This window comes from Ovis aries, chromosome 3, assembly GCF_016772045.2.
Source record: "Ovis aries strain OAR_USU_Benz2616 breed Rambouillet chromosome 3, ARS-UI_Ramb_v3.0, whole genome shotgun sequence".
Taxonomy (NCBI): domain Eukaryota; kingdom Metazoa; phylum Chordata; class Mammalia; order Artiodactyla; family Bovidae; genus Ovis; species Ovis aries.
Window position 1 is genome coordinate 115,820,099 of NC_056056.1, and position 25,543 is coordinate 115,845,641.

At 36.6% G+C, this 25,543-nt stretch overlaps 1 protein-coding gene across 8 annotated transcripts in view; it reads right to left on the minus strand.

The window, feature by feature from the left end:
• Positions 1-25,543, minus strand: part of PPP1R12A (protein phosphatase 1 regulatory subunit 12A) — a 169,590-nt gene that overhangs the window by 12,517 nt on the left and 131,530 nt on the right. For all 8 annotated transcript variants that reach the window (XM_042246555.1, XM_004006214.5, XM_060412480.1 and 5 more), the window contains 8 exons: positions 18,664-18,754; positions 17,404-17,598; positions 16,994-17,162; positions 15,112-15,233; positions 11,991-12,056; positions 4,802-4,818; positions 3,441-3,576; positions 1,070-1,174 (listed from right to left, as the gene is read on the minus strand). In XM_042246555.1, the coding sequence (XP_042102489.1) occupies positions 1,070-1,174; positions 3,441-3,576; positions 4,802-4,818; positions 11,991-12,056; positions 15,112-15,233; positions 16,994-17,162; positions 17,404-17,598; positions 18,664-18,754 (901 nt within the window). The remainder of the gene's footprint in view (positions 1-1,069; positions 1,175-3,440; positions 3,577-4,801; positions 4,819-11,990; positions 12,057-15,111; positions 15,234-16,993; positions 17,163-17,403; positions 17,599-18,663; positions 18,755-25,543) is intronic.

Consider the following 25,543-nt stretch of genomic DNA (forward strand, 5'->3'; position numbering starts at 1 on the left):
TCAAACTAGATTCTAAAAGTTTACTGTAGAAATGTGTTTATGCTAGAAAGTCTTATGTTTAACATTAAACAAGTTTACTTCCTTAAAATTTACAGGACTCCTTAGAGCCTTTAACATATAAATCAGCTCAGCTAAATCTCCAAGGTACTGAATACACAGTACTTCTCAGTTACAAGGGTCACAAAGCTCTTTTCTGGTTTTGTTTTGAAGTGGAGCAGGAGAAGGAAGAGGAGGAAGAGGAGGAGACAGCACTTATTACTATTTCCCAGAACTAGTGCTTTATGGAAAAACAGCTTGGGAAACAATTCTTAGATCATACACATCCTAGACTGTATATACAACGCTAGGATGTGTATGATCTAAGGCCTAGTTCTGCTTGGCTATCCAAGTTTTCACTTCTGAAATTATCTCTGCCAGGTTGTTATCTTCTTTCAGAATTATTATTAAATCAGTTTTTTTTTTAACTAAACAGTAAACACTCTTAATGAATAAAAATCATTATAAAAAATTTGTATGGCTTTAAGAAGACTCTGTAATTATTGCTGTTATTTGCTAAGTTGTGTCTGACTGTTTCTGTGATCCCATGGGCTGCAGCCTGCCAGGGCTCCCCTGCCCACGGGACTTCCCAGGCAAGAATACCGGAGTGGGTTGCCATTTTCTTCTCCAGGGGATCTTCCTGACCCAGGGATTGAACCTGCTTCTCCTGCACTGACAGGTGGATTCTTTACCTCTGAGCCACCTGGGAAGCCCAAGATTCTGTATAGATGCCTTTACTGCTTTCCTATATCTGGTATGCTGGAAATAAGCATTTAAAATCCTTCATGTACTACAACATAGATATTAAAAGGCTTAAAAATACTTCGACGTTCCACCATAAAGCAATACTTCTATATTAGAAAAAATAAAAGTTACCAATAAGCTGTATTAACTTGATTCCTTATTAATAAATAAGCTATTATCAATAACCAAACTTACATCCAGAACACAAGAGAAAACTACAATGCAACTTTTAGATAGAATAAATGACAACCATTACCTTTAGAGTAACAAAGAGAAAAAATGTACAAACCTGGGTGGCTTTTTCCAATTGTAATTTAAGATCTGTCAGTTCCATATTTGTATCATGTAGCTGTGCTTTCAGCTTTTCATTTTCAGCTAGAATTTGTTCATAAAGCTATACAAATTAGGGGAGAAAAACAAATTACTTTTCTGCTTTCTTACTATTGTAAGATTTCCCAGTGATCACTTTGCAATATTAAAGCAGGAAGATTGATGTAACATATGAGCCATTAAATAAATACATTAAATACATTATATTTAAATGCTTTGTGGTCTCAAGGCAGGAACTTTTGGTCATGCAGGCGTGTTTGTCCCACATAAATGCTTCAAAAACTAGTTTCAGTATTTAAAACTTATGACTAAACTGAAAACCATGACTTTTCAGTTTCCATTCAAAAAAACTCAGTTATGTGATAAACAGGACCACATATCTATGCAGCGACCACAGCTGAGGTCATAAAGAGCCGCTGTTATCTTCATTTGGGGCCTGTGAGCTTTTCTGCCTATCGTTCCCTCTTTAATTTCGGACACTGAGATAGAGCGTCAGTGGCATTTATCATTATACTTGTATTATTTTTACTAAAGTTAAAAGGAAGGTGAACGATTTCTTGAATATTTTCTTAACACTTGAATCTACTAATTTTTCCTTCATCTTTAATATTATAACCACAGATGGCTACATTTATCTCTTACCTAGACATTTCCATTATTAGAATTGCTCTCTTGACCTCCTCTAATACTTTATACAAAGCAGCAAGAGTTAAAATTTCAAAACAACAATCTCTACCAGCCATACCAAAAATTTAATTACTTCAACACATTATGTACCCTCCCACCATCATGCTGGTCTATGTGCTTGCAATTCCATCTGAAACATCTTTTCTCCCATTTTGCCAGTTGACTACTAATTGTCTTTCTGTTCTTGGCTGAAGTTTTACTTCTTTTGTTAAAAAAAAAATTTTTTTTTAATTGAAGGATAGTTTCTTATAGAAATGTGTTAGTTTCTACCAAATATCAACATGAATCAGCCATAGTTATAAACGTCCCCTCTCTTGAATTTCCCTCCCACATCCCTCCCCGTCCTACCCCTCTAGGTTGTCACAGAACCCTGATTTGAGTTTCCTGAGCCACACAGCAAATTCCCCTTGGCTGTCTATTTTACATATGGTAATGTAAGCTTCCATGTTTCTCTCTCCGTGTCCCACCCTCTCCTTCCTGCCCCGCCCCGCCCCCCGCTGAGTCCAGAAGTCTATTCTCTGTGTCTGTGTCTCCATTGCTGCCCTGCAAATAATTTCATCAGTGCCATCTTTCTAGGCCCCAAATATATAAATGCTTAATATGAAATAACTGTTTTTCTCTAACTTATTTCACTCTGTATAATCGGCTCTCGGTTCATCCACCTCATTAAAACGGACTCAAATGCATTCCCTTTTATGGCTGAGTAATATTCCATTATATGTATGTACCACACGAAATCTACCCTCAGATCGTGTCACTTCTTTGCTATACACTTTTATAAAATTGTGTCTTTACTTCAGGATTATGGTTTCAAATTTAGAAATTATCCATTGGTTTGTGTGATTAAATGATAAAGTTTGTCTGCCTACTCCATGGAAGTTACTCATCGGAGCAGGGACAGTATCTCCATCTCCACTGGCCGCAAGCAGAACTTCACTACTGAGTACACTTCAGCGTTCAGTTCTTTACTGAATGAATGACTGAATCTTATTCCTAACATAAACTGACCTCTATCTTCCTTCTGTTGACTTTACTTTCATGGGCAATTAAGATAGCTGCCAAGTATCTCGGACAAGCACAATTACTACAAACCTTCCTTTTCTTCTAACTAACTTCATTAGGTTTATTCAAAGTTTGTAATATGAAGAATCTTGATCTTAAGAATTCTAGATTGCTTTGTTTCTAGGACTTATTTCTTAACTAGTTTCATCCTTAATAGCACTTGAACTATCCTAAGTTTTCAGTTACCTAGGAAATACTATATTCTCCTGGGAAAAGACATATTCTTTGTTTGGCTGCTTCCTGTTAACAAATAAAGAAAAGATAGCTCTGTCTCTCACACACACACACACACGCACCCTACTCCCTCTACTCCAAACCTACTCAATGTCCCCTTTCAGCTCAACCACAGTACCGGCCTGAGAAACTTCAATGCTCAGGTAGTGCTGGTTACTTTCCCCTTTCCTTTAAAAAGGCAAACAAACAGATATTTATATTCTACTTACCATTAATTGCCAAAAACTGAAAAATTAAAGTCATTTAAGAAAGTGATTTAACTATGAGTTTCCAGGAGTAATATCCAAACATAAAAATCTCAACAAAGAGATTATTTTTAATTAAACATAACTGAATAACCCAAGTACCTTTTTAAAGTCAGTTGAATCATCCTTTTCTAGCCTGCTACTGTAAGGTTTTCTTTCTTCTGAGTAACTGTATGATCCAGAGCGACCCAGCAAGGAATCATACCGATCACTAGCTGATGTAGAACTGACTTCATATCTTCAAAAGATGAGTTTGAGTCAAAATCTTTATTATAGGCTTTCACAACTTACATTAACATGCATTCTAGTATTTTAAGTAGATATCCCAAAATGATAATATTCTCCTTTATCGGTTATCTAATCAACTTTCATGATATGTAATAAATAAATGGGAAGTTATTTTTAATATTAACTTCCGTTGTTTGAGAAGGAAGTTCAAAAATCTCTATATCTGAAAGTCAAAACTGGTTTTACATCATGATAAATTATTTCAACAACTGTAAATCATATATATTTTTTCATATTTTAACATCTCTGAAATCAGAACAGGGCTTACAACTGATGAAAGTTTAATTGGTAGTTCTTTTCCTGTAAGTGGCATATGAATGTATTTTAAAATTAGTAACATTGTAGATGATGAACTAACTAGAGTCTTTCCAGAGTAATAAACAGACAGTAATATACCATTTTATATAGGGGATTTGCACATCTGTGGATTCTGAAATCCATCGAGTTGGGTGGGTGGGGTAAATTCCTAGAACCAAATCCTCAGAGATACTGAGAGATAACAGAAATAGGTTTGTCCTAAAGAAGAAGAACATATCTCTTTTGAAGATGAGGATCTTAATATTATCTGGTTCTGAATTTGGTTTTTGTCTGATAAATGCTAATGCCTCCACACTTCAATTCAAAAGAATCATCAGAATATAAAAAAATGTCCTTGGTTTTACAAGGCTTTGGTTAACAATTATTGCTAAGAGAAGAGGAATAGAAATTAGATTCAAGTATTAATATATTGGTGGAGGTTCTCTGAAAAACTGAACAATTTGAGCTAGATGACACTTTTTAAAAGTGTCTTCATTGGCTTTTTCTTTTGTAATCTGAAGCAGGGATAAGGGAGAAGAGTCTGAGTCCCCGATGAAATAAATTCTGGTGGATTTCATTGGCTTCTAATGTGAATAATGAGACGGTCAATGTTGAAGTAACTTAGGAAGTTTAAGAAAACTATCACTATTGCAAAGATTTGAAAAAAAAATCTTTCCCAGCAACTTACTGTGACAACTGAACCAGAAGTAAAGCCACTGATGAAGAAAGTTATCAACACTTATCAGGTTATCTGAATATCTATAGATTTTTTATTACTAAAATAATTCTATCAACTTAAAAAATTTATCAGTATCTAACAACATATTTTTAGAAAGGATGAAATGAGAAAAAGATTAAAAAAAAAAGGTAAAACGTACCTAGAAATGGAATCCGTCTAAAAAGAGAAAAACATAAGGGTAATTAAATTTTTATGCTTTCATTTAAGTAACTCACTGATTAATCAAGAAAATTTAACTTCAATACTATTTTCACACTAATAAACTAATACATATTTAATCTATGCACTTTAACATCAATATGGTTGTTTTACAAATAAATTCTAGAACAGAGTCACCGTAAATTTCTACTTGTCCAATACTATACAATTACATTTCCCAATTTAAAATCATATTATGTGAATTTCTACAAATGACACTATAATTAGGAGGCGAAAAAAAGAAAGACTAAGACACATACCCATTACTTACAATTCACTTAGCAGGAGAAAGTAACATATTTACATTACAAAATGCACGTTTATTATGTGACATCTCAAAGCAACTATCTTTCCCACTTTTCTGTTCTTGAAGTAATAACAAGACAGACCAACGTTAAAGTATTTAACGTACGACAGTATATATATATTTTGTTTACAATTCATTTTCTGGAAATCCAGCTATACATTCCTCCAAACTTTAGTAATGAGGGTGTAAGAAATTATGATTAATTATCTCAAAGAAGTGGTATGCTATACTGATGTTCCAAAACTCTTCTTAATGTAAATGGTGAAATGATTAATAGGATAAAATAGTCTCATTGGAGTCAAAGACGTTTTTTGGGGATTAGCATCTTTAGCTCTTTCTATTGAAACATTAATCTATAATTTTCTATAAAGTAACTATTCAGAAATGGCTTGTTTAATTCCGAATTTTAGATATTTGAATTTTCCCATTATATTTACCTTTAAATGTGCTGTGAAATCACGGGGTTCCTTTGGAACTGTTTGAACCTCATTCAGATTAAAAATGTCTTACAAAAGTCTATTTAAGTTTCCTTTGCAAAACCAATTTGGTACTGGTGCCCATATTTTATGCAATGCTTTACTTTTATAATAATTAACAGTTTTGAAGTTAAATTTCAATTTTCACAATTCAAATCCATAAGCAGCTGAAAGAACAGATTTTGAAAGTTCCTATCACAAGAAGTCAAGTGGGCCTTAGAAAGCATCACTACGAACAAAGCTAGTGGAGGTGATGGAATTCCAGTAGAGCTATTTCAAATCCTGAAAGATGATGCTTTGAAAGTGCTGCACTCAATACACCAGCAAATTTGGAAAACTCAGCAGTGGCCACAGGACTAGAAAAGGTCAGTTTTCATTCCAATTCCAAAGAAAGGCAATGCCAAAGAATGCTCAAACTACCACACAAATGCACTCATCTCACACGCTAGTAAAGTAATGCTCAAAATTCTTCAGCCAGGCTTCAGCAATACATGAACCGTGAACTTCCTGATGTTCAAGCTGGTTTTAGAAAAGGCAGTGGAACCAGAGATCAAATTGCCAACATCTGCTGGATCATGGAAAAAGCAAGAGAGTTCCAGAAAAACATCTATTTCTGCTTTACTGACTATGCCAAAGCCTTTGACTGTGTGGATCACAATAAACTGTGGAAAATTCTGAAAGAGATGGGAATACCAGACCACTCAACCTGCCTCCTGAGAAATCTGTATGCAGGCCAGGAAGCAACAGTTAGAACTGGGCATGGAACAGCAGACTGGTTCTAAATAGGAAAAGGAGTACGTCAAGGTTGTATATTGTCACCATGCTTATTTAACTTCTATGCAGAGTACATCATGAGAAACGCTGGACTGGAAGAAACACAAGCTGGAATCAAGATTGCCAGGAGAAATATCAATAACCTCAGATATGCAGATGACCCCACCCTTATGGCAGAAAGTGAAGAGGAACTAAAAAGCCTCTTGATGAAAGTAGAAGAGGAGAGTGAAAAAGTTGGCTTAAAGCTCAACATTCAGAAAACGAAGATCATGGCATCCGGTCCCATCACTCCATGGGAAATAGATGGAGAAACAATGGAAACAGTGTCAGACTTTATTTTTTGGGGCTCCAAAATCACTGCAGATGGTGACTGCAGCCATGAAATTAAAAGACCCTTACTCCTTGGAAGAAAAGTTATGACCAACCGAGATAGCATATTGAAAAGCAGAGACATTACTTTGCCGACTAAGGTCTGTCTAGTCAAGGTTATAGTTTCTCTAGTGGTCATGTATGGATGTGAGAGTTGGACTGTGAAGAAAGCTGAGCGCCGAAGAATTGATGCTTTTGAACTGTGGTGTTGGAGAAGACTCTTGAAAGTCCCTTGGACTCCAAGGAGATCCAACCAGTCCATTCAGAAGGAGATCAACCCTGGGATTTCTTTGGAAGGAATGATGCTAAAGCTGAAACTCTAGTACTTTGGCCACCTCATGCGAAGAGTTGACTCATTGGAAAAGACTCTGATGCTAGGAGGGATTGGGGGCAGGAGAAGAAGGGGACGACAGAGGATGAGATGGCTGGATGGCATCACGGACTCGATGAACGCGAGTCTGAGTGAACTCCGGGAGTTGGTGATGGACAGGGAGGCTTGGCATGCTGCGATTCCATGGGGGTCGCAAAGAGTTGGACACGACTGAGCGATTGAACTGATCACACGAAGATAATTGTATCTATGTGTATATGTGTGGTAATTGATGTTTACTGTACTAAACATTTCACAATACACAAATACTGAATAATAACATGCACAATATTTTATATATCAATTATATCTCAAATAAAGAAAGCAGAAGCAAACATAAAGATACTATTTATTCAAATTCTGGAAAATATCCACATGTGAAATAAAATGTATACATATCAAAGGAAAACATCACATCTCCCCTCAGTTTGAACTCTGGTTCACTGGTTTAACTTAAGAATGAAAACTTCCAGTAGTCACAGAAATCACTCACATTCTGTTCTTTTGTCTTTAAAAGTCACGGTGCTATTACTGATTATGTTACATGTGTATCTGTTTTCGGCCATGCTGTGTGGCATGCAGGATCTGAGCTCCCCTGGCAGAGGTGGAACTCATGCCCCCTGCAGTGGCAGTTTGGAGTCCTAACCACTAGACTGCCAGGGAATTCCTGGTTGTATTTTATTTTTTAAAAATTTTAGTTAAAAGCACATAAAACAAAAAAATTTCTAAGTCACTTTAAACAGTATAGTTCAGTAGTGCTAACTATATTCACACTGCTGTGTAACATAACAGCTCTCTACAACTTTTCTCATCTTGCAAACCGGAATTTTATACCCACTAAACAAATCTCTGAAACTCCAATACTTTGGCCACCTCATGTGAAGAGTTGACTCATTGGAAAAGACCCTGATGATGGGAGGGACTGGGGGCAGGAGGAAAAGGGGACAGAGGATGAGATGGCTGGATGGCATCACTGACTCGATGCACGTAAGTTTGGGTGAACTCTGGGAGTTGGTGATGGACAAGGAGGCCTGGCGTGCTGTGATTCATGGGGTTGCAAAGAGTCGGACATGACTGAGCGACCGAAATGAACTGAACTGAACTGAAACAAAAGTCTGTACCCTCCTACCCCCAGCTCCTGGCAACCACAATTCTACTCTGTTACACATGAGTTTGAATACTTTGGTGAGAGCACAAGCTTGACAGTTGTGCTGGACTCTTTTTAACCCCATCGGCTATAGCCCACCAGACTCTTCTGTACATGGAATTCTCCAGGCGAGAATGCTGGAGTGGGCTGCCATTCCCCTTTTCAGGGGATCTTCCCTACCCTGGGAGATCGAACCTGGGTCTCCAGCATTGCAGGCAGATTCTTTACTGTCCAAGCCAACAGGGAAGCCCGTGGAATCACACCGAAGGCGCTTTTTGGTGACTTGTTTATGTCACTTAGCATAATGTCCTTGTGACTCCCTGTGTTTTAAAATTGTTTTTCTGAGGTAAAAATATCCTTTAAGTTTTTCTGATTACAATACCATAAGATCATATACCATACTATAACAAAGTTCCTCTATAATTCCCCATCTCTCAAATGCCCTAGATAACTACTGTTTATGTTTTCTGTATACATATCTATGTGAACACATAAATATCTATCCATACAAATACATTTTATTTAATCTATTCCCAACTAACAGACATTCTGAAAGTTTAATATTCTGCTTCAAAAGCCATGCTGCTATTAACACTTTAGGCTTATTTTTGCACACGTAAGCCACTTCACTGGAAGTAAATTTCTTGAAGTGGAGTTGAAAAGCAAAGAGGCATGAACTTTTTCTGAAGGCTTCAGATTTGTGTTGCTCAACTGATCTCTCAAGAAAATGAATTTATTATAGCCCCAAAGTGTTATATGAAAATGCCTATTTCAAAACTAATCATTCCAAGCCTGAGCATTATTAACCTTTGTCAATTTCACTTTGGTATTTATTATGTCTTTGGTTCTTAGTGAAGAGTAAATGTATTTTAAGCTTATTGGCCATTTATATTTCTTCTTTTGTTATGTTTATAAATTTCATGGATTCCGCTTTCAATTTTAACTGTGTTTTTTAAATAGTACAAATATTGATCTTTCAAATGCTATAAGAGGGCTACACTATTTAAAGTGAGCAAATGCGTCTCAATTTTAATAAAGATGTCTTTTTTGCAATTTTCTAACTTTTCCTGTTTAAACAATCAAATCTATTAATACTTTCTTCATAGTTTCTTGCCATGCATTCTTATTTAAATTTTTGATTTATTACTAATGTTCTTCACATAGTAGAAGTTTTACCATCCTATTGTTTAATGAAAGCAAATCGTAAAAGTCTAAGCAACAGAAGCCCCATTTATGGAATAATGAACCACACTATAATAAAGTAATTCAAGTTTTCTGGATCAAATTTTATCTTAATTTTTTAAAAATTTATATCCTGAAGTAGTTTCAAAGGCAATTCAAAAAATTTAACAACTTTCTGGTTAACTTAAAATTTACTTTTCTTTGAAGCAAAAAAGTATATGCTACAGAGTCATTTTTTTCAATTTGGTGAACTTGGATTCTATAAACTGAGTAAAAGTTTTGTTATAAAATACTTCTTAGGTAGTGATAACACTATTTCAAAAATGCACAGAATTGGGTTGATCATATTTTTTCACAGAAAAACAAGGGCTGACACTACAAATTTTCGTAAGAGAGCAACTCTGTTTGGTGGAAGCACTTTTCTAGTCTATTGTAGAAGACACTATAAGCTGCTGTCCTAACCTCCATTCTCCCTTTCTCTCATGGTACAGCAGTCACTAAGTTTAGGTGAGGTGGTATGCAGCCCATATTCACAGCAGAACAGCTGAACTATCTCAGTGGTGGGCCTTGTCTGGCCTAAACTAATGATTATAATTCCAGTCCTATGTTGTAAAGCAGCCTGAGGATGAAGCTGACATAGAGGGTTGTGTAATATAATTGACATACAATAAATTATCTTTGTTTAATCCAGTTCAAGCTGGGTTTGTGTTGCTTGGAACTGAAAAAATGCTAGCACAAAGCAAGATCTAAATAATGCTCTATTTGAAATGAACAAAAACTATTTAAATTGTTTGGAACTAAGAAATTATTTTCATAAAAACAATATTCTACTCAATGTATCTCATTTATAATTTTAACAATAAAACTTAAATATAACATATATCAATATGCTTCAAAACCAGAAACTTGGAAGCTAGAACATCTTTCCCCTCCTACCCCAGCCTGGTGGGACCAGGGATCTGTGTGATAAGGTGGTAAGAGTCAGCTGGAGACGGTTTACTAATTCCCTCACTCTTGCTTATCTGTCCACTGTTTCACCTTGAAAGATGAGAATTCATAGGGTATCACTGGGCAAGGAAGATGATGGACAAGTTTACAGAAAATAATAAACAAGAGACATAGGTGAATGCGGAAGTGCTGACAACTGATAGGCAAAGGGTTTGAAAATTACAAAACTTGGCCTGCAAAAAAATTCACCCTTGGAAGTAGTTGATTCTTCAACTTGTCTGGCTACCTAAAGATAAAATAAAGGTACCTTCTGGGTCAAAATACACAAACTTGGCCCTAAGAGTAATGTCCACAGTCACCCAGCACAGGGAACCAACTTCTGGTCACTTCACATTATTGTCGATCCCGACAACTAAAAGTAATCTTAACAGCTTTACGGAGGAATGTCAAAATGAAGAAAATATGACCAGAATGCCGTTTCAGGCTGGACACTTGAATTCAAAACAGTAAGACTAACTCATATTGTACAATCTACTCCTATGTAAACAAAGTTCTTCCATGTATGTCAGCTTTGTGCAGAGGCAAACAATAGAGAACAGAAGGGGAAAAAACTAGTGGGAAGAAACTTGGGTCATTTGATAGCTATGCAATCATGTCAATCAAACTTGCCTTAATTTCTTTAATCAGTACTGGGGTTGGAAGGCAGGGAGCCTTTTCCTGAAGATTAATGGAAAGATCAGCAGTGATAATGAATGTAAAAGTCGTTTAGAGACACGAAATTTCTAAACAAATGTAAAGAAAGTTAAACTGACCTATTGTCTTCTCCAGAATATAAATAACCCTGCTGTTTACAAAACTAAAATCTGGGTCTGGTAAGGTATGCACTACTTCTGGATAGCTTTTAGATACTTTTCTTTGGTCAAAGGTGTAACAGGTAGCCCTTGCTTAAAGGCAGAAAGTGAAACTAGCATTCAGCGTGTTTGGCAACAAGCCACTATCGAGGCAGAACACATTAAGGAGTGAGAGGGGCACCTCCAAGCTCCTTCCTGGGAACTACACTCAGTTTAAGCTGCCATAGCTTTTGACTGTGTGCACTGCAATTTATCTCAATTTACCTCATGCAACCATTAGCAAGATGTGTCGTAAGGTAATTCCCTCTTTGCCTTATGTGGCTTACAAAAGATTACTGAACATTCTACTTTTGGATAGCAGTGGAACCTGTTTTCTCGTGTTTTTTTTTTTTTCAACTTTGAAGGCTAACATACATACAATAAACTAGACCCACTTAAGAGTATACAGTTTGATGAGTTTTGATGGTTGTGTATACCCCAAAAAACCCTCTACGATCAGGATCTAGAGCATTCCCTATGTCTCTGAAATACTCTTTGTGCCCCTTTCCAGTCCCCCACACCTGATTTCAGATAACCATTGATGGTCTATCCCCAGCGTGCAGGTACAGTGTACAGTAATTGTCTTACATGAATAAATACAAACAAAAGTAAAAAGTAACCCTTAAAAATACAAATATTTCTAAATACAAAAAATAATGCTAATTACCTGAACTTCTTTCTTATTGGATCCCTCCTCTGTATCAGATTGTTGTTCTTGTTCATTTTCATCACTCTAAAATAGATTATCAATTTATTTTAGAAAAGTAAAGATAATTTTGAGACAGTTAATACTTAAACATATTAAGGCTTTTATAATTTAAAATAACTTGGGAAAACATAACAGGAAATGGATCAAAAAGAAAACTGGTTTTTAAGTGGGAATTTTTCTACCCCATTTACAGGAAGCTTGTTCTATCTGCACAGTACAATCTAATTAGGTTAGCATATATAGTGAAGAAAGACCATCTACCTAACATTCTGATTTAAGAAACACATTCATACTGGGAATGAGGATGCAGGAGGTTTAATGTGGAAGTATGATACTCAATTTTATATTGTGATGTTATTGCATGTACTTTAATAGTCAAAACAGATACTATTTAGCTGTCCAAATATAATGAGGCAGCAAAAATAGGAAACATTATCGTAAGTAAGAAAGGCTCTATCCTATAAGGTTGTTAAGATCTATATAACAATCCTATTATGTTTAGGTAGTTTAGCTATCTAGCAATTTCTTGGGAATTTACAGCACACCAAATAGAAAACACAAGGCTTGGCAGGCTAAAAGTCTAGACTCTCAGCCAATGGGAATATTCTATTAAAAGGCTTAAAAACTCAATAAACCTCAAAGGACTGAAAGAAAAGGGAAATACACAATCAACGCATCTGGTTTAGGCTCACTAACAAAAATACCACAGGCTTTAAGACTAAATCATCCAATTTCAGACTGGAACAGCTATTTTCAGCTCTGTGAGTTAGGGTAAATTTAATAAAGAAAATTCTGAGTCATAGTTACCTCATCCATACAGTGGGGATAAAAACCTTACAGAATTGGCCTAAGGATTATAGAGGATCTTTATACAACCTATCATGTGGTTTCTAGCAAAAATGGTATTTGAAGTTACTAAGCAAACAGGAGCAATCCATGCTGCCACTACTAGCATTATTTATTAATATAAATGTATTAATTCCACAATATGAACTGGTTGTCTTTACGCATTACTGTTTCACAGAAGAAAATAGGAACTGAAAATTTAAAAAATGGGGAGGCTCAGAGGTCTTGAAAAGTGGTAACTAAGACAAAAAAAAAAAAAAAAAAAAGGAAACCTAGTAATAACTTGCCTAACCATACACCACCCTTTCTTTGACAGAGCCATTTTTGTATACTGTTTGATAAAGGTTCAATCACGAGGCTATGGAAAGGAAAGGGTATCTGTGCTGATGGCTGGTTAGAACACTACTCAATGCAAGGTCAAATTAAAAAGATGACTACTGCCTATACAGATCTCAGGAACAATCATTATAATGCTAGTTATGTGTATGACTCTAGAAAGTAGAGTTTTGAAGGGAGAGCTGGTCCAAATAAAACTGGGGAAAAAGAAATACTGTATAAAAAAGCTCTGCTTGTTAAACACCTAATACATATAAGTTATTAAAAAGGTAAGAATTTTTAAGTAGTAAGAGTTACTAAGATGCTGAGATGATAGGCTTTAGTGTTATTATTAAAATATTACTGAGCAATCAATTAAGATCAACCAGACATCACGTACTTCCTGACAAAGGAAAAAGATACCCTGCCAAGAGAATACTGGACCAGAATCTAATCATTTCTACACCTCAAATCACCAATTTATAGGAAACACAAAAAACTACATGAATGTGTTAAACTATACTTCAGGAATATAACCCAGTTCATTAAAAAATAATTGTAAGAAAAAAAGAGATGGAAGGAGTAACTGATTTTTTAAAAGAGACTTGAAAGAAAAAACTAATAATTTATGGTCCTTATTTGGATGCTAATCAAATCAGCAAAAAATAAAATTACAACAGACCATTTATGGCAATAGGAGTCAAAGTGGAAGTGAAAGCGAAGTTGCTCAGTCCTGTCCGACTCTGAGACCTTGTGGACTGCAGCCCGCCAGCCTCCTCCATCCACGGGATTCTCCAGGTGAGAGTACTGGAGTGGGTTGCCATTTCCTTCTCCAGGGGATCTTCCCAACCCAGGGATCGAACCCCGAACCCCAGACTCCTTCATTGCAGGCAGATGCTTTAACCTCTGAGCCACCAGGGAAGCCTAATTGGTAAAGAATCTGTCTGCAATGAAGGAGACTGGGGTTCAATCCCTGGGTTGGGAGGATCCCCTGGAGAAGGAAATGGCAACCCACCCCAGTATTCCTGCCTGGAGAATCCCATGAACAGAGGAGCCTGGCAGGCCACAGTCCATGGAGTCACAAGAGTTGGACACAACTTAGCGACTAAACCACCACCACAGGCCTACGTAAATGGACAGATGATATGCCCAAGAGGGCAGGTGGACAATTAGGTCCCTCCAGGCAATATGGGTCAGGAGGACATTAAAACTGACTGTCTATTCAATATTAAGGATTTATTGTCAATTTATTTAAAATAAACATGATCATGGTATTATGATCACTCATTAAAAGATAATATTTATGGTTACTTTTAAAAAATAAAAATTTAATATTTTAAAAAGGAGTCCTTATCTCTTGAAAATTCATACTGAAATTTTTACATATATAGTATTACTAAAATTTTCTTCAAATATAAATAATTGGGAGTTGGGAAAGTGGTAGAGATTTAACTTAAGAATGAATATCTGGGGTGGGATGATATACTTCATGTTTAAACGTTTCTACAAAAAAACAATCCCCGAAAACTAAATCAATTTTGCCTTTCTGAGGTACATGTTGTATCGAAATAGGATAAATTTCACATTAACTGTGTTATCCCATAGTTCTTCTTTCTCCTGCAAATGAAAAGCAACGTCAGGCAAATAGAGATGATGAAGAAAAAATTAAAACTTATAAGATTGCAGCCATTATTTTTTTATTCCAATACTGAGACAGTACTCTTGCTTATAAGTAATGTCAGAAATCTGAGTAGTTGTTTATTCTTAAAAAGAAAAACTCTTTTCATTTAAATAACTAGCTCAAACACATAGTGGTGACCCGAAGAATACATAATCTGAGGCATATAAGAAATCATTATTGTACATTCCTAGAAAGATAAAGCATATATCAAGTAGGTATATTTTAATAGGTTCTCACATCTTGTGTCCAAAACGAAACTCCTGTAGATCTTCTCTTCTCTCTTGGTCGCCTTCGTTCTCTGATTGATTTAGGTTGTGATTTATCTTCCCCCTCTTTTTCTTCTTCTTTCTTTTCTCCCTCTGTTAAGGATTAAAATCAATCATATGGCAGCAATGCATCTTGAAAGTATTTGCAAAGTAAATATGAAAACAATTCTAAGTCAACCTCTGTGAAAGTTTCTAAAGTTCTCTAATCAGAAATAATTTTTGCCCCCTCAGTGCTCCTGTAACACCTGGTTTAAACATGTCTGTGTCTCCCACTGGACACACTCTTGAAAATCAAGAATTTTAATTACTTCATTTTTCTAGTGCTTAAAACAAACATTTTGCTTAAAAGACACATTTAATAATATTTACTGAAGAGAAAATAAATGAATCCTATGAAGAGAATGGGGCCCTAGTTATTAGTGTCTGCCAGGAAAACAGTTCTCATGCCCAAACAGTCTGTAACAATGGAGCGGCTAGTAGGCACACACACCTATCAGTTTCCACTTCTGCCATTCCCAGTCCTCATGCAGCGGCAGAATCAATGCACCAGTCACTGAATTTTCTTTTAGTATCTCAGAGCAAACCTTTCTCCCCCCTTGGGAAAAAATTATCTTTTATTAAAAACAAATCAATGTAAAGTCTTCAAATTTGTTCCCTTCCTGGGATAGTTAAAATATCCTGAGACTTACATACTAGAAGAATATTAGAACCTCTGAATATGCTTTAAAAAGCAGACATATGGAGCAAAGTAATGCTAAAAAAAAGGCTCCTGTGTCATTAGAAGGCTCCTTGTCTCCTTCTGTGAAGAAAAAGCAGCAAAAGAAACTCCAAAATTCTAGTATTAAGAGCGGTTTAATGTTTTTTAGAATTAGTTTAGTGCAAAGGCCTCAAACTCCAAAATCAACAGTGGTCATCCAGGTCATATAAGAGTTGGCAGGGCAGGGGCGGGAGGCGTGCTGCTATTTTTCAGCTCTAATCAATTGTTGATGTGAGAATTCAGATCCAGTGTTGCCATATCTTCCAACTTTTCAAAAGAAGACAGAAACTTGAACTTTTATGCAAATATCCCTAATTTAAATGTTGGCTCAAAATTTTTATAATCATTATACAGGCCCCACACTCAAGAGGTTTAAAGAACTGAAATATTTAATGACCAACAAAAGAAGAGCCAGCCTGCAGTTGAAAAAAATTTAATTTTCTGAAGCTTACTCCTATAGGACTACTGATATTATCATGATTAATACTACTTGACTTTCCTTTTAAAATATAAAATACCTACAGTTGGAATACATTTAGCACCCATTTCTTAAAGTAGGAGTTAATTAGAGTTTATATACGAAGTTTATATGCAATAAAAGGAAATGCTAATAGCATCAACATGCCAATATACAGCTGAAAAAGAAACCTATTTTTCAAGAAATAAGCATAGAAATAATTTTTTTGGCAAGGACTTTATATATATATGTTAAATCATTTTTGTTTAAAACAATTTCACAACAAACAGTTAAAAGATGTGACCTACATAATATGCAAGAAATGACTTGAAACATTAATAAACTGTTCTTAGAAATAATCACCCCACTAGTTTTTCTATACCAACTTTTCTATGTTGATCTACATAAAGATTTTTTAAGTCTTCGGCAATAAAGATACACGTATCAATGATAGATCACACAATTTTCTGTTTTTATTTTCTACTTTTCTCATTCTCAACCATCATATTCTTTCTGGTTAGGTAGAATGAGTCCCAGTTTAGGATGTTGGTTCTTTTCTGTTAAACTATATTAATTAGGAAAGACCAACTCAAAGAATTATCTGAAGGAAACAAAGTACTTTCAAATTTTCGTTCTTACCTCTTTCATTTTCCTTTGTTAATCCTCTGGAGTAAGCAGAAGTTATACCTACAAGACTGTTTGGCCTGTTTAACTGACTTGAAGCATAAAGTGAACTGCTCATTGTGGAAAGTAAAGAGGAGGGAGTGGTTGAACTTGAAGTTGATACTGGTCTGTAGCGTTGATAAGTCTGTGAAATGTAAGAATTAACACCCATTTGAAATATTAAACACAGATAAAAACATAAAATATTTAAGTTCATTTTAAAGAAAAAGTAATGTTCTACTCATGTCAAGATAATTAAGACTTCCAGTTAAAATCCTTATGAGCAATTTGCATGTGGTTTGTTAATAAATAAACCTCTTGCATTTTGAGAATCACAAGAACTACCCACGCCATAGGACCTAGTTGTGTTGCTGGTATACTATTACCTCATCATATGTTCTGGAGTACTTTTGTTTATATTCATCTTCTCTAGATGTTTCTGATTCCTTCTTTTCTTCCTGCTTTTCTTTATCCTGTTTCTCTTTTTCCTCTTTTTCTTCATTTTCTTGTTCTCTGGTTCGGGTGGAACGACTCCTCCCTATTGTTTTTTCAGCTTCCTGAAGATCAGTCAATGTTACCCCCTGCACACGAAAAAAGATATACTAAATATTAAGTTAAAAATTAAATGTATTAAATTAAATATGAATGTATTAGAAGTCAAATATGCATGTTTAGAACTGGTCTGCAAATTTAAACAGAATTTCTACTTAGCAAGTCATATTCACTCTATGAAGAATCATCATGAGCAAGCACAGCAGTATGTACTGGGAAAGAAAGAAAATATATGCAAGAAATTGTCTATTAAAGAAATTAACAAGATAGCACAGGAACTGACCGTATGAATATAAATATTCGTAAGAAGTTGAAAGAAGGAAAAGCCAATATATACACTCTTTATATATTAAAGTTACATGTATTTATGAGTTTTTATATATGTAGATGCACAAAGAGAAGATTTCAGTAGGGTGGTAATTTTTGAAGGTTAAGTCCCCAAAAGGATAGATTGAATTTCAAGACGTAAAGGTACAAAGACAGAAAAAACATGTCAAGATCCTACAAAATACAGTTTAACTTGAAATGTAACTAATGGTAAGGATCAAATAGTTTAATCTGGACTTTGGAGCCCCTGTACTGCACAAAAGGGAAGATAGAAAGAGATATAAGAGACAGAGTCAGACGGCAAGGAGGTAAGAAGATGATAATTAGCTGGAGTTGACATTTTTCTCATACTTGCCACATCAGCTTTTTGAAATACCTAACATAAAATGCTTATTTCCCACCCCTTCCCAATACGCAGAATTATTTAATAATTATAAGACATCATATATGATTCATTTTTAACACTAATCAAATACTCTGAATCAGACACTATATTAGGAATAGAAACATAAATACTCAAAAGAGATATACAAAGGCATACAAAACATGCCTTAACAGTAGTAGCCATATGTAATATCAGATGAAATGTAATTAGATAAAATGTAATATTAACAGCACAGCCATATTTAAAAGGCTACAGGAGGATTACTAAAACTATTATACTTTAAGATTCATTCAAACTATAAACTGAGATCAAAATTTGCACAGAAATGTGAAAAGGGGAAACATAATTCTGAACTTTAATGTATTACACACATTAAATATACCTGTGTTGATCTTCTAGACTGCCTTGCTTGTCTAGATCTTGCTTTTCTTTGGGATTCAGACTCTTCATCTCTAACAGGAGTGAGGTATGATCTACAGTAATAAATAAAAATCGTCAGTTGGAAATACATTACCTATGAATGTAATCACACATGAATGTACATAAATGAAACATTTAAGTTTAACATTTTAATGGATTTTAAAAAAGAGTTATCAGAAAATGGTTACACCCACTCTGAAATTCAACAATGCAGTTTGATAGTTTTTTAGACTGTAACTACTCATATTAACATATATTTTTTAAAGGTTTTCCTATCCACAGTTTTGTTTTCTCAAACTTGTAATATCATTTCTCTTAGCCCCTTTCAACATCATCCTAGATAATATGTGAAGTTACATGGCTAAACTCTAGACTGTCAATCTTTTTATGGTAACATCATTAGGACTGAATGCAGTTTGTTAGGATGTGAGATGACTAGTGAAGAAGCACGACTCCCTGCACTACTGTCATCCTGCACTGACTAAAAATATTATGGGCGGACATCATACTTTTGTTCATATTTAAAGTTCTCTAAAAATTCAAGTGTTGTCATATATGAACTTTAAAATCAGCATCTTACTCTTGGGTCACTGATTTTCTGATACAGAAAATAACATTTGGTACTATCTTTAACTAGATTTTATATTTTAAATCTAAGCCTAGCAGCGGTGGCTGCGCGGTGCAGGAGTGGCTGAGAGGAGCTACCCCTCGTCCAAGGTCGGGGCGGTGGCCAAGAGGAGCTACCCCACGTCCAAGGTAAGGAGCAGCAGCTGCTCTTTGCTGGAGAAGCCGTGAAGAGATATCCTGGTTCAAGGTAAGAGAAACCCAAGGAAGACAGCAGGTGCTGAGAGGACGTCAGAGGGCAAACGGACTGAAACCACAATCACAGACAACTAGCCAATCTGAACACATGGACCACAGCTTGTCTAACTCAATGAAACTAAGCCATGTGCTGTGGGGCCACCCAAGACGGACAGGTCACGGAGGAGAGTTCTGACAGAATGTGGTCCACGGGAGAAGGGAATGGCAAACCACTTCTCACTGTTCACGAGAACCCCATGAACAGTATGAAAAGGCAAAAAGATAGGACCCTGAAAGATGAACTCCCCAGGTCAGTAGGTGCCCAATATGCTACTGGAGATCAGTGGAGAAATAACTTCAGAAAGAATGAAGGGATGGAGCCAAAGCAAAGACAACACCCAGTTGTGGATGTGCCTGGTAATAGAAGCAAGGTCTGATGCTGTAAAGAGCAATATTGTATGGGAACCTGGAATGTTAGGTCCATGTATCAAGGCAAATTGGAGGTGATCAAACAGGAGATGGCAAGAGTGAACATCAACATTCTAGGAATCAGTGAACTAAGATGGACTGGAATGGATGAATTTAACTCAGATGGCCATTATATTTACTACTGTGGGCAGGAATGCCTAGGAAGAAATGCAGTAGCCATCATAGTCAACAAAGGAGTCTGAAATGCAGTACTTGGATGCAATCTCAAAAACGACAGAATGATCTCTGTTTGTTTCCAAGGCAAACCATTCAATATCACAGGAATCCAAGCCTATGCCCCAACCAGTAACGCTGAAGAAGCTGAAGTTGAATGGTTCTGTGAAGACCTACAAGACCTTTGAGAACTAACATCCCCAAAAGATGTCCTTTTCATATAGGGAACTGGAATACAAAAGTAGGAAGTCAAGAAACACCTGGAGTAAGTGGTAAACTTGGCCTTGGAGTACAGAATGAAGCAGGGCAAAGGCTAATAGAGTTTTGCCAAGAGAACACACCGGCCATAGCAAACACCCTGTTCCAACAACACAAGAGAAGACTCTACACATGGACATCACCAGATGTTCAACACTGAAATCAGACTGATTATATTCTTTGCAGCCAAAGATGGAGAAGCTCTATACAGTCAGAAACAACAAGACTGGGAGCTGACTGTGGCTAAGATCATGAACGCCTTATTGCCAAATTCAGACTTAAAATGAAGAAAGTGGGGAAAATCATTACACCATTCTGATATAACCTAAATCAAATCCCTTATGTTTATACAGTGGAGTCAAAAATAGATTTAAGGGGCTAGATCTGATAGACAGAGTGACTGATGAAATATGGACGGAGGTTCGTGACATTGTACAGGAGACAAGGATCAAGATCATCCCGAAGAAAAAGTTAAAAAAAAAAAAAAAAAGGCAAAATGGCTCTGAGGAGGCTTTACACATAGCTGTGAAAAGAAGAGAAGTGAAAAGCAAAGGAGAAAAGGGAAGACATACCCATTTGAATGCAGAGTTCCAAAGAATGACAAGCAGAGATAAGAAAGCCTTCCCCAGTGATCAGTGCAAAGAAATAGAGGAAAACAACAGAATGGAAAAGACTAGAGATCTCTTCAAGAAAATGACAGATATCAAGGGAACATGTCATGCAAAGACAGGAGCAATAAAAGACAGAAATGGTAGGGACCTAACAGAAGCAGAAGATATTAAGAAGAGGTGGCAAGAATACACAGAAAAACTATATAAAAAAGATCTTCAGGACCTAGATAATCCCGATGGTGTGATCACTCACCTAGAGCCAGACATCCTGGAATGCGAAGTCAAGTGGGCCTTAGGAAGCATCACTATGAACAAAGCTAGTGGAGGTGATGGAATTGAACTATTTTAAATTCTGAAAGATGATGCTGTGAAAGTGTTGCACTCAATATGCTAGCAAATTTGGAAAACTCAGCAATGGCCACAGCACTGGAAAAGGAGTTTTCATTCCAATCACAAAGGCAATGCCAAAGAATGCTCAAACTACAGCACAATTGCATTCATCTCACACGCTAGTAAAGTAATGCTCAAAATTCTCCAAGCCAGGCTTCAGCAATACATGAACAATGAACTTCCAGAAGTTCAAACCAGTTTTAGAAAAGGCAGAGGAACCAGAGATTATATTGCCAACATCTGCTGAATCATTGAAAAAGCAAGGGAGTTCCAGAAAAACATCTAATTCTGCTTTATTGACTATGCCAAAGCCTTTGACTGTGTAGATCACAATAAACTGTAGAAAATTCTGAAAGAGATGGGAATATCAGACCAGCTGACCTGCCTTTTGAGAAATCTGTATGCAGGTCAGGAAGCAACAGTTAGAACTGGACATGGAACAACAGACTGGTTCTAAATAGGAAAAAGAGTATGTCAAGGTTGTATATTGTCACCCTGCTTATTTAACGTCCATGCAGAGTACATCATGAGAAACGCTGGACTGGAAGAAACACAAGCTGGAATCAAGATTGCCGGGAGAAATATCAATAACCTCAGATATGCAGATGACCCCAATTTTATGGCAGAAAGTGAAGAAGAATGAAAGAGCCTCTTGATGAAAGTGAAAGAGGAGAGTGAAAAAGTTGGTTTAAAGCTGAACATAAAGAAAACAAAGATCATGGCATCTGGTCCCATCACTTCATGGAAAATCGATGGGGAAACAGTGGAAATAGTGAGACTTTATTTTGGGGGGCTCCCACGTCACTGGAGATGGTGATTGCAGCCATGAAATTAAAAGGCACTTACTCCTTGGAAGCAAAGTTATGACCAACCTAGATAACATATTCAAAAGTAGAGACATTACTTTGTCAACTAAGGTCTGTCTAGTCAAGGCTATGGTTTTTCCAGTGGTCATATATGGATGTGAGAGTTGACTATAAGAAAGCTGAGCACCCAAGAATTGATGCTTTTGAACTGTGGTGTTTGAGAAGACTCTTCAGAGTCTCTTGGACTGCAAGGAGATCCAACCAGTCCATTCTAAAGGAGATCAGTCCTGGGTGTTCATTGGAAGGACTGATGTTGAAGCTGAAACGCCAATACTTTGGCTACCTGATGTGAAGCACTGACTCATTGGAGAAGCCCGTGATGCTGGGAAAGATTGAGGGCTGAAGGGGAAGGGGACGACAGAGGATGAGATGGTTGGATGGCATCACTGACTCAATGGACATGGGTTTGGGTAAACTCTGGGAGTTGGTGATGGACAGGGAGGCCTGGAGTGCTGCGGTTCTAGGGGTCACAAAGAGTCAGACATGACTAAGGGACTGAACTGAACTGAACTGAAGCCTATGTTCCATCTTGTCACAGGAATGCACAATTTCAAAAGCATGCTATCTATGTCAAAAGGTAAATAATGAACTAACGGGTTAAATAAGCAAAGACAAGACAGAATCATTAAGTTTATCAATAACCTATCATAATGCCTCTATCTCCAAAAGCTATTTTTAAAAAATCCTCCTGGGTTAACTTTAGTTTTTTTTGTCAATTTGTAATTCATTCTGGTCTTCAGCCTTCCTGACATTATTCACATATTCATGACAAACTTCAGAATTTTGTTTCAGGCCTTTTAAAAAAATCTGTTCTTTTAAAGCTCTAAGTTCAAAGAGTAAAACACATCATCAAACACCTTAATTACAATTTCTTCACAATTTTTTTTCATACATATGAACGCATCTTTCTCACCATTCAAACTCTTGAATTTTTTTGAATTTGTCTCTCTAAAACTGTACTACAAAATTCATTATTCTTAGGATTCGTCTCCTTAGGTAACTAACCCTAAGATGACAAAGTCTCTTCTCACTCAACATCCTAGTTATTTCAGTTTCATCAATTAACTCTTACTTATTGTTAGTTACTTCTAGAGATCTGAATCTTTATGCTTCTACTCTAACTACAGAGAAGCCGTAGAGGGAAGTATGTCAAGAAATTTTCAAGGGGGTGTTTTACTTGAATGAGTCATCCAACTAACACAGAGAAGGATGAAAATCCCTTCTATATTTTGACCTAAATTGTTTTTCTCATCTGCTTTGAGAAAATAACACCTGTGTTCTCTATTCAGCTGAATAACTACTATACCGTATAGATATAAGTTTCCTCCCTCTTTAACTTCATATTTTCTATTGTATTTTACCTCTAGATTTCCAGAATATCCTGAATGATTATGTGTTTTTGCTATCACAGTAGTATATAGGACTATACTTATCAATAAGACTGTCGTTGTTCAGTCACGATGCTGAGTCCTACTCTTTGCAACCCCATGGACTGCAGCACCTGAGGCTTCCCTGTCCTTCACTACCCCCTGGAATTTGCTCAAATATCATGTCCATTGAGTTGCTGATGCCATCCAACCATCTCATCCTTTGTTGTTCCCTTCTCCTGCCCTCAATCTTTCCCAGCAGCAGGGTCTTTTCCAACGAGTTGGCTCTTCGCATCAGGTGGCCAAAGTATTGGAGCTTCAGCTTCAGCATCAGTCCTTCCAATGAATATTCAAGGTTGATTTCCTTTAGGATTGACTGGTTTGATATCTTTGTGTCCAGGGGACTCTTGAGAGTCTTCTCCAGCACAATTCAAAAGCATCAATTCTTTGGCACTCAGCCTTCTTTATGTTCCAACCCTCACATCCGTACATGACTACTGGAAAAACCATAGCTCTGACAACATGGACCTTGGTGGGCAAAGTGATGTCTCTGCTTTTTAATATGCTGTCTAGATTTGTCATGCCTTTCCTTCTAAGGAACAAGCATCTTTAATTTCATGGCTGCAATCACCAACCTCAGTGATGCTGGAGCCCAAGAAAATAAAATCTGCCATTGTTTCCACCTTCTCATCTATTTGCCATAAAGTGATAGGATTGAACACCATGATCTTAGGCCTTTTAATGTTGAGCTTTAAGTCAGTTTTTTCACTCTTCTTTTTCACCATCATCAAGAGGCTCTTTAGTTCCTCTTTGCTTTCTGTCATATCTGAGGTTGTTGATATTTCTCCTGGAAATCCTGATTACAATGTGTGATTTATCCAGCCCAGTGTTTCTCATGATGTACTCTGCATATAAGTTAAATAAGCAGGGAGACAACATACAGCCTTGACAAACTCCTCTCTGTTTTGAACCAGCCCGTTGTTTCATGTCCAGTTCTAACTGTTGCTTCTTGACTGGCATACAGGTTTCTCAGGAAACAGGTAAGGTGGTCTGGTATTCCCATCTTTTTAAGAATTCTCCACAATTTGTTGTTATCCACACAGTCAAAGGCTTTAGTGTAGTCAATGAAGCAGAAGTATACTTTTTTGGAATTCTCTTGCTTTCTCCATGATCCAGTGGATGTTGCCAATTTGATCTCTGGTTCCTCTGCCTTTTCTAAATCCAGCTTGTACATCTGTTAAGTTCTTAGTTCACATACTGCTAAAGCCTAGCTTGAAGGATTTGGAGCACTGAGCATTAGCTACCTAGCGTGTGAAATAAGCACAACTGCACGTTAGTTTGAACATTTCTTGGCATGGCCTTTCTTTGGAATTGGAATGAAAACTGACCTTTTCCAGTTCCGGGGCACTGCTGAGTTTTCCAAATTTGCTGGCATATTGAGTACAGCAATTTAATAGCATCATCTTTTAGGATCTGAAATAGCTCAGCTGGAATTCCATCACTCCCACTAGCTTTGTTTGTACTAATGCTTCCTAAGGCCCACTGGACTTTGCATTCCAGGATATCTGGCTCTAGGTGAGTGACCACACCATCAATCGCCATGGTTATCTGGGTAATTAAGACCTGTTTTGTATAGTTCTTCTGTGTGTTTATTCTTGCCACCTCTTCTTAATCTATTCTGCTTCTTTTAGGTCCTTACTGTTTCTGTCCTTTATTGTGTGCACCCTTGCATGAAATGTTCTTTTGGTATCTCCAATTTTCCTGAAGAGATATCGAGTCTTTCCCATTCTATTGTTTTCCTATATTTCTCTGCATTGTTCACATAAGGCCTTCTTATCTCCCCTGCTATTTTCTGCTCTGCATTCAGTTGCATATATCTTTCCCATCTCCTTTGCCTTTCTCTTTTT